At 38.4% G+C, this 12,163-nt stretch overlaps 2 protein-coding genes across 2 annotated transcripts; both read right to left on the reverse strand.

Annotated features, from left to right (window-relative positions):
* Positions 1 to 166: 166 nt before the first annotated feature.
* LOC112128022 lies at positions 167 to 664 on the reverse strand. The gene has a single exon (XM_024229756.1). It carries the CDS (start codon positions 662 to 664, stop codon positions 167 to 169), a length of 498 nt encoding a protein of 165 aa, XP_024085524.1.
* Positions 665 to 2,413: 1,749 nt separating this feature from the next.
* LOC112128021 lies at positions 2,414 to 3,785 on the reverse strand. Its single transcript, XM_024229755.1, has one exon. The coding sequence runs from the start codon at positions 3,440 to 3,442 to the stop codon at positions 2,690 to 2,692; it is 753 nt and encodes a 250-aa protein (XP_024085523.1). The 5' UTR covers positions 3,443 to 3,785; the 3' UTR covers positions 2,414 to 2,689.
* Positions 3,786 to 12,163: the final 8,378 nt, after the last annotated feature.

Consider the following 12,163-nt stretch of genomic DNA (forward strand, 5'->3'; position numbering starts at 1 on the left):
GTTCGCTTACTATTGTATCGCGCCTAATCTTGCCCATCTCTACTTTATATCCTAATCCCCATATATTCATTCCTATTCTGATTGGAGAAAATTTCCCCAACTCTTATTTTTCGCCGCAACGATTTCCTTTTTGAACTCGTTTATGGCATTCCTATACACTCTAATATCATAAGCGTCGCGAGTACGCAAGGCTAAGGCGATGAACGAGCTTCTTTTTGGCCTCCAGCTCCTTCGTCCACCATTTTTGTTTCCTATTCTTCCTACTTTTCGGCTTAACTTCTGATTTCGTTATAGCCTGTTTGAATCTACTTTCTAACCTAGCTACTTCATCGTCTAAATTTTCTCTTGGGAAATCCGACCTGGTATTTTCCAGGCAAGTTCGGAATATCTCCCAGTCTTGCCTGACTCTACCTTTTTGTGCCTTAACTCCAGGGTTTGAAGTATTCCCACGGAGTTCGAACACAATAAACCTGTGGTCACTGGTTATGTCTGTATCCAAGACATCCCAGTTCACAAGCCAATTACTTACTTCCCTACCGGCTAACGTAACGTCGATATTTGTTTCCCTTTGCGAGTTAGCAAAGGTAGTCAGACACCCCTCCCTGTTGACGACATGAAGATTATGTGAGGATATAAATTCCTCCACCCCCCCTGATGTCGTCATGCCTACTCCTGCTGTGCCACCATTGGGAGTGTGCATTCACATCTGCCCCAATAATGACCCTACCGTTCCTATTTCCTATTCCTATAAGGGCTCTTTCTAGCCGTTCTACGTGCTCCGCGGTAGGCTGTCTGTATTGGAAGTACGCGCTGACTAGAACGCACTGACGTATTCCCTGCCCACTTATCTCCGTTACAACGCAATATTGATCTGATAAATAACATCCACGTCTTTATTTAAGACAACAATGGCCGCCATAGGGTTACCGCGGTCCTCATAATTCCCTATGATAATCCTATCTTTAATTCCGAACCCCGGAATACTCTTGAAGTATCCGTATGGTTCCTGGATCAATAAAATATCTATTTGCCTTTCCAAGGCTTCTCTTCTGACTAGGTCCGTTGCCATTCGGCAGCGCGCGAGGTTAATTTGTGCGATCCGGAGATCACACATAACGGAACCTATCCTCCCACCTTCTAAACTCCCTTATGTAAACATCGCATAATTTGCTAGTGCTCATGTGGCCGCCATTGCCACAATTCGCACATCCTACTCTATTTTTACAAATAGTTGAAAAGTGGCCTTCCTGTCCGCATTTCAAACACCTAACTGGAGCACGACGTGCCCTGTGCCCATATTCGAAGCACCTAAAACATTGCTTTAGGGTGACACAGTTTGTCACCCAACAAGCATTGCTCCCTATTCTTACTTTTTTCTCTTGAGGAGAGCATTTCTCGTGACAGGATGTACCTCGATTACTACTTCCCGTTTTCCTTCTGCTCGTCTTTTCCAGGCCCTAATCCTACACGGCTCTTTAACACCACTGTGTTCCACTATCCTATTGATAAGAGAATTCTTCTCTATCCTCTCAGGCACCCCGTGGACGACTAGCCACGGTTTCTTGCATGAGGGGATATCGTTATTCCCAGTACGTGTTTTCTTCGTACTGTTTTCTTTCCTTCTCCTTTTCACAACCGTCCAGCCGATTGTGTCTTCAATCGACGCTGGCTTATCTCCTGAGTCGGCGGCTTCTGTTACTTTAGCCGGTTCCTCCTCCGTCGGATCATCGCGACCGCTTCCTCGATCGCCTTGTCTAGAGAATCCGATATTCCCGTCATCCCTATATTTGTAAACGGGTCAACTTCCTCCCCATTCTCGATCCCGCAGACTACTTCCTCTATTCGTCTGTGTTGATCTTCAGGGATTCCTGCAGACCCGATTAAAGCGAACAGGTCTGCTTCCTCTATCGCTTCCTCGAACCTATCCAATTTACAAGCCTCTAATGTCTCTATTCTACCTACCAACTCCGACTTGACTTTTTCTATTTCTCTCTTCGACTCTTTCCTGATCGAATCTATTTTTTTACATATCTTATTTTCCCTTTTTTCCATTTTTCTTAAGAGTTTCTTTATTTTTTCCTGACAATCGTTATCGAGAATCATTCCTAGTTATATCGGCGAACGCGTTTACTAAACATTCTAGTTCGGTCATTATAAGGGTACGTTTCCACTGCCCGCGAAGCGATGCGATGCGAAGCGAAGAGAATGACGGCGCGAAGTTCCAAGCGATGCGATGCGATGATGTGTTTATACTGCTAGCGNTGACGAGGTGTGACACAACAAAGTTGAATAATGAAAATTTAAATACTCTTTTTATTTTTAAGAAAGAAGAAAATAAAATGTGCCCGGTGCGAACATACCGCCCACCTAAAATGAATATTTTACTAAATAAAATTAAAAAAAAAATAATGAAATAAGTAAAATAAAATGAGCCACCTTGGCGAAGGGAGGTATTTACAAGGGAAGGAGGATTTTAAATAGAGGAGGATTGAGGGGGAGGAAGAAGGACCAACTTGTTGGAGGGTCTGACGTATAAGCCGCTGGAAGTGCGGACCGAGACGACCCGTACAACGCCGTCGGAACCGGGATGCACCTCCTCGACGCGCCCTATAGGCCAACTAAGATGGCTAGAGTTGGTGCCATGGAGGTAAACGATATCACCTTCCTTTAGATTTTCCGGATTTCGAGTTCATTTATGTCGCTGTATTTGCGTGTGGAGGTACTCTTTTGACCACCTTTTCCAGAAGAATTGGCAAAGTTGGTTGATTCGACTCCATCGTGTTTTGAGATTTTGATCTAAATCTAAAGGCGGTTCAGGAGGAGCGATAAGAGGGGCGCCTACAAGAAAATGACCGGGCGTCAAATAATCAAAATGGTCGTGAGGGTCGGACGAAACGAAACACAGCGGTCGACTATTTAATGTTGCTTCGATGCGACACGGCAATGTGGAGAACTCCTCGAAGGTCAACGGGCCGTCACCCACCATCCTGCCGAGAAGACACTTTGCACTTTTGACGCCGGCTTCCCAAAGCCCGCCGAAATTCGAGGCGCCTGGAGGATTAAACGTCCATGTAAACCCTAAGGAACAACAATGGGAGTAAATTTCTTGTTCGTTTTCCTTTAAGAAGGTGGCAGCTTCCTTTAACTTGTTCGCTGCTCCAATTAAATTTTTTCCGCAGTCGGAGAACATCTCGGCTGGGAGTCCGCGGCGGGCGACGAAGCGGTTTAAGCACGCAAGGAAGGCCGAGGTGGTGAGGTCAGATACCGCTTCCAGATGGGTAGCCTTGGTGCTCATACACACGAAAAGAACCATATAACCTTTCGTTGTCGAGGCGTTCCGCCTTTGGCTGAACTTTATTGGAAAGGGACCAGCCAAATCTACGCCCGTGCGGAGGAAAGCTCTCGAACAGACGACACGAGAGGGAGGGAGATCAGCCATCATCGGCTGGCGTGGTTTTGCCTTCAATCTGTGACATCTGTGGCAACTAAAAATAATCTTGCGAAGAAGAGAGCGAACGCCAATGATCCAATACTTTGACTGGACTCAATACTCCATACAAATAAGAGGGGCTAAGGGGGATGCTGATGGAATTAATAATGGGTGCTTTGAATCAAAAGCGATGTCGGCAAAACGAAGGCGGCCGCCCACCCTCAAGAAATTCCGGGTGTCCAAAAATGGCGCGAGGGGACGCAAAGATTTGTGAAGCGGCGAACCTTTGTCCTTGACGGATTTTATGTCATCAGCATAAAATGACCTTTGAGCAATTCCAATGCAAGTCAACAGGGCTTCANGTCGGCTTCTTTGAAGTGAAATAAGCCGACAAAGGGGAACAATGTGTTAGTAATAGTTCGGCCAGATTGTCCTTTCAGGATTATAAAGAAAGGGGATAAATAGGAAAAGGAAAGCTAAATTGTTGGAAAATTAGACTATGTGAAAAGTAGTTAATGTGTGGAATGTAATGTAATGATGAATGGGAATGAATATTCAGGCACAAACCAGACATAAACCATTACAGACACGTCAGCTACCTTTCCAATATTTGCCTTAGACTATGTCTTCTTTAACCTGGTCATTGCATAATGAACAAATTACATTTTCTCTAGCCCAAAAAGGTTCACCATTTAGTTAAAGATTTTGAATAACCACAAGCTTTTAGACCTGTCGTTGGATAGGTTAAATATGTTAAAATCATCTTGGTAAAGTTCCTTATAGAATAAAAATCGCGAGGTTGATCTCACTTGTTCACGAAGTTCTTCACTGAAATTGACAATCAGTTTTGTTATAATTTCCTTAAATTGCAAAGGCCACTCATTCAAGTTATTTATAGAAAATGATGAATCACATGATAGATCCCTACACATGCTATTCCAACGTTCAAACCACAATGCACCACGATTAACGACTTCCAGGGCTACTATTTTGGAAAGACGGTAATCAGGATATTTCAATAGTTTAAAGATGTAATTAAAATAAAGTTTGAAGGTATATAAAAATAACGGGTTAACTTTATTCTCTAAATAAATCATAAAATTCGGGGTGGTTTTGGGAAGGGCAAATAACTTTCTAATGAAAATACATTGAGTTTTTTCAAGCTGTTCAAATTTTTCGGTTCAAGGACGGGGTTCGGAACATCAGACGCTTTCGAGGAGCAAACAAAATTAACTGTGGAACTATTGGGGTGATCGGTTGGTACAACAATGCTGTTTGGCGGTCGGAATACAGGTGTTGACGCAGGCGGTACTGCAACAACGTCGCGGTGTAAAAGTGTATGATGTAAATTCGAGTTGCATTTGAGGCATGTTTTTGTCGAACCGCATTTGCTGCGAAGGTGGTTTCCTAAACAATTAAAACACCTTTTAAGGGATTTGACCGTTTCGTATTTGTTTTCGACAGTTTGTTGTTGAAATGCGCGACAAGAGGGCAATGAATGTGGTGTTTGACACAGAGGGCATAAAGAAACGGAGGTCGGAGTCCAGGCTTATCAACAAAGACGTTGTTTTTCCGAGCTATCAAAACATGGGACTTTCTTGAATATTCTAATTTTTTCGGGGTTGCAGATTGGGAATAAGAGGTGGAGGTTTCCACATCCTTCACGTAAGCTTCATGGTTTCTACAACGATCGGTAATAAAATCAATGAGGTTTTTATGAGTGGGAATCGAGTTGACAGGAGTCGAGCTTTGAAACTTTCGTTGAGAAACGGGGTCTAGGTTGTGAAAACTTTGGTTGAAGAGTATAAAATCGGCCACGTCTGGTAAATTTAAGGATTTAAGTGCATTTACGCAATTGCAATGAGCTTTAAGAAAATTCTGGTAACTCTTATAAGAGTTATCTTTGGCGGGAACAAAGTTGCGAATTTGCTTGACGTAAAGATTAGCTAGCCTTGTTTTGTTTTGAAATCGATCAATGAGACAATCATATGCGAGCTTATAATTTTCAGGAGCGATTTTGAAATTAGAAATTACTGCGGCCGCATCGCCCTTTAAGTGAGTGCGAAGGTTCGCGAATTTTTGTGCGTCGGATAAAGCGGGGTTTTTATGAACAGATACCTCGAATAAAGCATGAAAATCATCCCATTCCGAGATGTTTCCATCAAAATTTGGTATGGACAGGGGCTTTAAAAGAGTGACCTTGGAAGAATCGGTAGGACTTTCTGTTTTAATCTCTTGTCCCGAAAACTGAGGAATGCTTTTAACTGTCGTGTGGTATTTGCCACGAGCTGAAAAAAATAGATCGTCGAATGATTGTTGAACGACACAAGTAGGAAGGGCCAACGTTTCGTCGGTTAACGCGCTATTGTATTCAATTATTTCGTCCTGAATGGCCTCAAATTTTTCTTCAATTTTTATTAATTGTTCGTACTGCGGTTGAAATGAGACATAATTATCATTCGAAATTTCTTTAAAATTGTCGGCGATTTTTGTGAGAGAGGCGTAAAGATTTTCTCTTTTTTGTTTAAGATAATTCAATCGTTTTACAATCGCATCCGCCTTTGTAAAATTAAATTGAAAATAAATAAATAAATTTAAAACGAATGTAATTGAGATAAAATAAAACTTGTCGTGGAAGAGGTGAATGTCCCTGCCCCGATCAGCTGTTGGGTCGTGGACCAAGTGAAGAGGGGAAGAAATGATAAGAGGATGAACACCTGGAGGGAGAGCTTCGCAGAGGTAGGACACGAACAAAGCCGATTTTTCGCGAAGTCACGAAATTACTTGAACGAAACGTGGGGATGAAAAATCGAGAAAAAACCGTTAAAAATGGGTATTTTGTGAAAATTGAATTTTTTTTTAAATTTTTTATCTAGGCCCGGAGTGACCAATGTTCGGGCTGGTCTTTATTAAAATAAAACTCAATTAAAATAAAACAAAATGAAACGGAGGCTTGACGAGTGAAACAAAATAAAAATAAAATAAAAAACGGAGGCTTGACGAGTGAAACAAAATAAAAATAAAATAAAATGAAACGGAGGCTTGACGAGTGAAACAAAATAAAAATAAAATAAAATGAAACGGAGGCTTGACGAGTGAAACAAAATAAAAATAAAATAAAATGAAACGGAGACTTCACGAGTGAAACAAAATAAAAATAAAATAAAATAAAATAAAGAAAATTTACCTTGGAATGGACTGTATGAAATATACCTTCTGGTGCGTCGTTGAAATCACCTTCGGCGCCACCGAGCTCGGATTCAGCGTCGGAGAAACCTGTTGAAACTACCAGAAAGTGCGGAGGCGTAGCGAAGGAAAAGTAAAACATAAAATCAGAATACTCCTGCTGTATACGAGGGTAAAAAAAAAAGAAAACGAGGGTTGACTTTGAGGAGAGACAAAAATGAGGTTAGACGAATTGGCGAGGTCCGACCAAGCGTGTTCGGCGGTTTGTAACGTACTACTACGCGTGACGTCGACAGGGCCGACTCAACGCACCTTTAATCCCCTTCGGGTCTGATGACGAGGTGTGACACAACAAAGTTGAATAATGAAAATTTAAATACTCTTTTTATTTTTAAGAAAGAAGAAAATAAAATGTGCCCGGTGCGAACAATTAACTAAGAAAATCATAGTTTATGATAAATAATATTTCACACAATTGTTACAATGAGTTCACATACCTATAAAAGGGATGATTATAAGTTCATTTCGTCCGGGATGTCCGTTTTTGCGCAAATATTGGAGTTTTGTATTACAGAAATAAGACTCAAGAATATTAGAAAAACAAGACGAATTTATGAATCGGATGAGGAAAGCAGTTTGTGCTATATTAATTCAAGATTGTTACAAACTAAGAAGAGGATCAGAATTTTTGAATTAACTGACGACTTTACTAATTTTCGATCTCATTATGAAGATAACGATCAACAGATTAGGAAAATCAAAAGAAACAAAGGCGAAAAATAGTATACAAAAGCTGGAAATATTATTTTTGCAAAGAAATTTAAAAATAAGGATTGCACATGTGTGAAAATGTACCAGAATCCTATTACAGAGAGTGATAGAATATCCCTTTTTGTTTTGGGAAATGGGGGATTTTAACAAATGAAAAATTCTTATGTGCATCCACTCAGCGTACGCCAGTAAAACGAAGACGAGCTTGAAATTTCAAATGACCAGACAGAGATTGAAGTTATGAATACTTTTTAAATATCAAAAAGGAAAGCATTGCGGTAGCATAGGCAGATTACATAGGGCTCTCAAAGCAAAGGTAATAGGAAAAGACATATGGGGAAAAATGAAACGATATTGCAGAAAGAGTGATGAGAAATTAGTGGATGCCGTGAAAGATCATATAAATTTTTTTCCGTACTATGAAATCCAAACAAAAAATATGTGATTTAAACTTAATTCTGATTTAAACTTAAGAAAAATGTACAACGTATATATCAAGAAGTGCGACGAGAACAATACATTTCTCAGCGAGCAAATATATAAGAAAATTTTTAAGAATAATTTTAATTTACGTTTTCATCACCCACGTAAAAATAGGTGTCAAAAATGTGATTTGCTAAATATGAAAATTAATGCCACCTCGGACCTTAATGCAAAAAGCGGCGTTTTAGAAGAACATAGCATGCATTTAAGCAATGCAAAACTTTGAAGGAAGATCAAAACTTCAACGAACCCAGAAAAATATTTAACATTTTCCATTGATCTACAAAAAGCTCTTCCATATCCCAAATTATTTTTTACTATTTCATACTACAAGAAAAATATGTATGTTCTTAATGAAGGCTTTCATAATTTTTATGACAGTAGAATTCCTGTGTATGCACTGCTGGAGGAGACTGTAGCATCTAGAGGTGCGAAAGAAATAACATCTTGCTTCCAGAAACATATTTAGAATGTTACAACCCAAGACGATATGATAGCATAGTGACAGGTTACTGGACACAATCGAAATATTATGCTCGCTTATGTGTATGATGTGCTTAAGGATTGTTCCATCAGCTGATAATAACATAAATGTTATTGATCACAAATTTATAAAGACTATTATAATGAAATAAAGACTTTCCAAAAAAATAGCTTCATTATGTAAGAAATCAAAGAAGATCTTACCGCTCTGGTGTGAACCCCCTAAAGGAATATTCGCCGAACTCAAAGCATCCACAGATTGGGGAATCAATTGTTAACTTAATCAACAAAAATCGAGGTTTTCCATACGCGGAAACGGATCGAAAGTAAGTTGGGGCAACAGTGCTGATTTGTTACTGAGTTTGTAGTCACAACACAAAACAGTAACCGCAATTCCAGCAAGTTTCGTTTCACTGTTCGACACGGCGCTTAGCAAATTTGAGTCCTACCTATTCGCTCTTTCCGCACAAACTGGGTGGTTGTACAAACTAAGCATATGTGTAGGCTCTATTTGACGAAAGCCAAGACGAACATCTTGAGTCTTGCTAAAGCGGGGAACACACTTACCGATGCAATGCTCTGCGATCCCCACTGACCAGATTTTCGTCTGGTCTCATCGAGTACAGTTGAAGACAAAAGAACGGAGACTCATATTTTTATTCAAACTACATATATTATTATCATTACGTTAATTACAACATACTTATTTTAATATAAACCAAATTAACCGAGATCAAAAATTTATTAGTTTTTATTTGAAAAAAAATTTTAATCGTTTGCTAGCAAATTTATCAAAACACCGGAATACCATTTTTTGATATAATGAATTTACCTAACAATTTATTACACGGTTTAGCTCATAAAATTTAACTAACAATTTATTATAAAATTTAACTAACAATTTATTTCATGGTTTTGCTCATTAAATTACACCATTTTCGTCGAGAAGCGTCAGAACAGGATACTCATATTTTTTGTAGTTTATTTCAAACTATGTAATAGAATTAGAAGAACAAGGCATAATTGTTAAGTGTGAACCAAAAGACTGGGTAAATAATTTAGTAGTTATTGAGAAAACCGATGGCTCAATTAAGCTTTGTCTAGACCCGCAAGAGTTAAATAAGGTAATTATTACAGAAAAAACACTAATTCCTACTGTGGAAGAGATTTCATCTAAGCTAGCTGGTGCCAAATTTTTTACTGTGCTCGATCTAAAAGACGGCTTCTGTCACATTAAATTAGATTCTAGGTCAAGTGAATTATGTACCTTTTCAACACCATTTAGGTGTTATAGGTTTACAAGATTACCGTTTGGGCTCAGTAACGCACTAACTATTTCAAAAACGCAATGAAGAAATATTCGGGGATATTAATGGTTTAGTGGTGTACTTCGACGATCTTTTAATTTTTGCGAAGTCGGAGGAGGAACATAATAACATTTTAAAAAGAGTAATTGAAAGAGCGAGAGAAAATAATATAAAATTTAACAAAACAAAAATTTAATTTAGAGTGAATGAAGTAACATATTTTGGCCATATATTTAATGAAGAGGGAATCAGACCGAGTAATGAACATATTCTAACCATTCAGTGCATTAGGGAGACTAAAAACGTTAAAGAACTTCAAAAAGTATTAGGGATGATTAACTACGTCAGAAAATTTATTCCGAATTTGGTGAGTCTAACTAGGCCTCTCAGAGATTTACTAAAAAGGATACACTTTGGCAGTGGTTGCCGGTGCACACGGAAGCACTCAATAATATTAAAAAATTAATATTAAATACACCAACATTAAAAAAATTAGGAAAAATCCCGGTAACAATACAATGCGACGCTTCACAATTAGGTATTGGGTGCTGCCAAATGCAATCTGGGAAGCCGATATATTATGCATCAAAAGCTTTGTCTTATGCAGAAACCAAATTCTCACAAATAGAAAAAGAACTTTTGGCGATTGTTTTTGCAGTTAAAAAATTCCATCATTATATCTATGGTAAAAAAGTCACAGAAATTTGGACTGATCATGAACCCCTTGTTGCTTTACTGGAAAAATCCATAACTACTACCCCGTCCCCTCGTCTTCAACGAATGAGACTGAAGCTAATCAAATATAAAATTTATACCAGGAAAATACATGTATGTATCTGACATGTTATCGCGTTTCAGCTTACATCAGAAAGCTGATGAAGACGTGGTCAGTTGGTTGAGAAACATAGTCGCAGATCTTACTCCATATTAAATGAAAATAATAACAAGATTAGGCGTAATTCATTTCACTTAAGAAGGGCGTACGGGGGTGTGAATAATAAAATAGAGAGAGAAGAACCAAACGTGGCTGTTAACAATGGCTCGAACACGTATGATAAAATAAGTTATAGAACTATGTGAGGACGTATGACAGAAAGACCTCGGGTCTATCAAGAATATTATTCTGTGCTCTTAAGAATCTATGCATTTTATAATTGTTGAGTTAGTCTATTAGATTAATAATTAACAGAAGTGTTTAAGAGATGTTTCTTATTTTTATTTACTATATTTGTATTTTTTTTAAGTATTTAATTTGGACAAGGATAATTTAAGTTTACGGTCTCGCTCATATTGTAATAGTTATTAAGTGATCAGAGAAGTTTGTATAATTGTTAATTTTGTTAATATAATTATTAATAATAAAATTATTAATCTCATATTGTCTCTCTCATAGTGTAATAGATATTAAGTGTTCAGAGAAGTTTGTATAATTTTTAATTTTTTTGGTATAATTATTAATAATAAAATTATTTAAACAAATGTATCTAAAATTGTAAAAGAGGAAGGTGTTGTATTAAGTTGTAAAATGTAAACAGAGATAACCCCGGGAGTTCCCGACTCCTTTGGGATTCTTTGTAGAGTCAGTCTTAATAAATGCAGGTCCGAGACAGTGAATGTCGTATGAATTGTCCCCCTAATAAAACATAAGTATTTTTATCGTTGTATTAATTCTTAATTTAATGAAAACCAAATTAAACGATATCAAAAGTTCGTGAGTTTTTATAAAAATTATTTATTTATAATGATTAGGCAGAAATTTATTACATGGTTGTGCTTATAAAATTTAAATAACAATTTTTACATGGTTTTGCTTAAAGTAATGCATTAAGAACAAAAGAGGCGTTGCGATTGTGATACGGATTTGTGATATACGCTTTGTGACTGTACCTGGCGTGCGCTTGACTTCGCATAGATGTGCACATCCTACCAAAACTGGACAAGGCGTCGGGTAGCGTCGCATAGAGTTGCATCGGATGAGTGTGTTCCCAGCTTTAATATTCGGCCGCCATACCGCACGTCTGGAGCCACCTTTAGATGAAGATATAAATAAAAGCTTCTCAGTCACGTGTATCTTTTAATAGTCCTAAACGGAATAGTGTAATAAATCCTTGCATTTTTAATACTTCCGGTAACCACCGCGAGAGTGCAAATTACCGGGGATGAATCCTAGCCATCTGAAAAGGCGGCTTTTGGCCATGCCGGTTTTATCTCACTCCGCGAATTTACATAACGTCGGCTCAACCATTCTTCCCGAGACGCCCTACAATGTGGAATTCTCAATTAAGACTCTCGGCGAAAGGCTCAAAGAGATATAAACTGTAAGTAATCGAATGTTTTCCCCTCAGATGAGACGGTCGGATGCAAATCAGGCCAAGTATGAATATTTATGCTCGGGCGTTGGTATGCTGTGTCGGCTGCCAGCAATAAAGACCACGAGCTCCCACAGGCGTCAAGCTGTTGAAGGAAAAGCGCTTTCCTTTGAATCTTTCTCCTTTCCTTTGAA

Source organism: Cimex lectularius, unplaced genomic scaffold (genome assembly GCF_000648675.2).
Source record: "Cimex lectularius strain Harlan isolate CLEC.00 unplaced genomic scaffold, Clec_2.1 scaffold494, whole genome shotgun sequence".
Taxonomy (NCBI): domain Eukaryota; kingdom Metazoa; phylum Arthropoda; class Insecta; order Hemiptera; family Cimicidae; genus Cimex; species Cimex lectularius.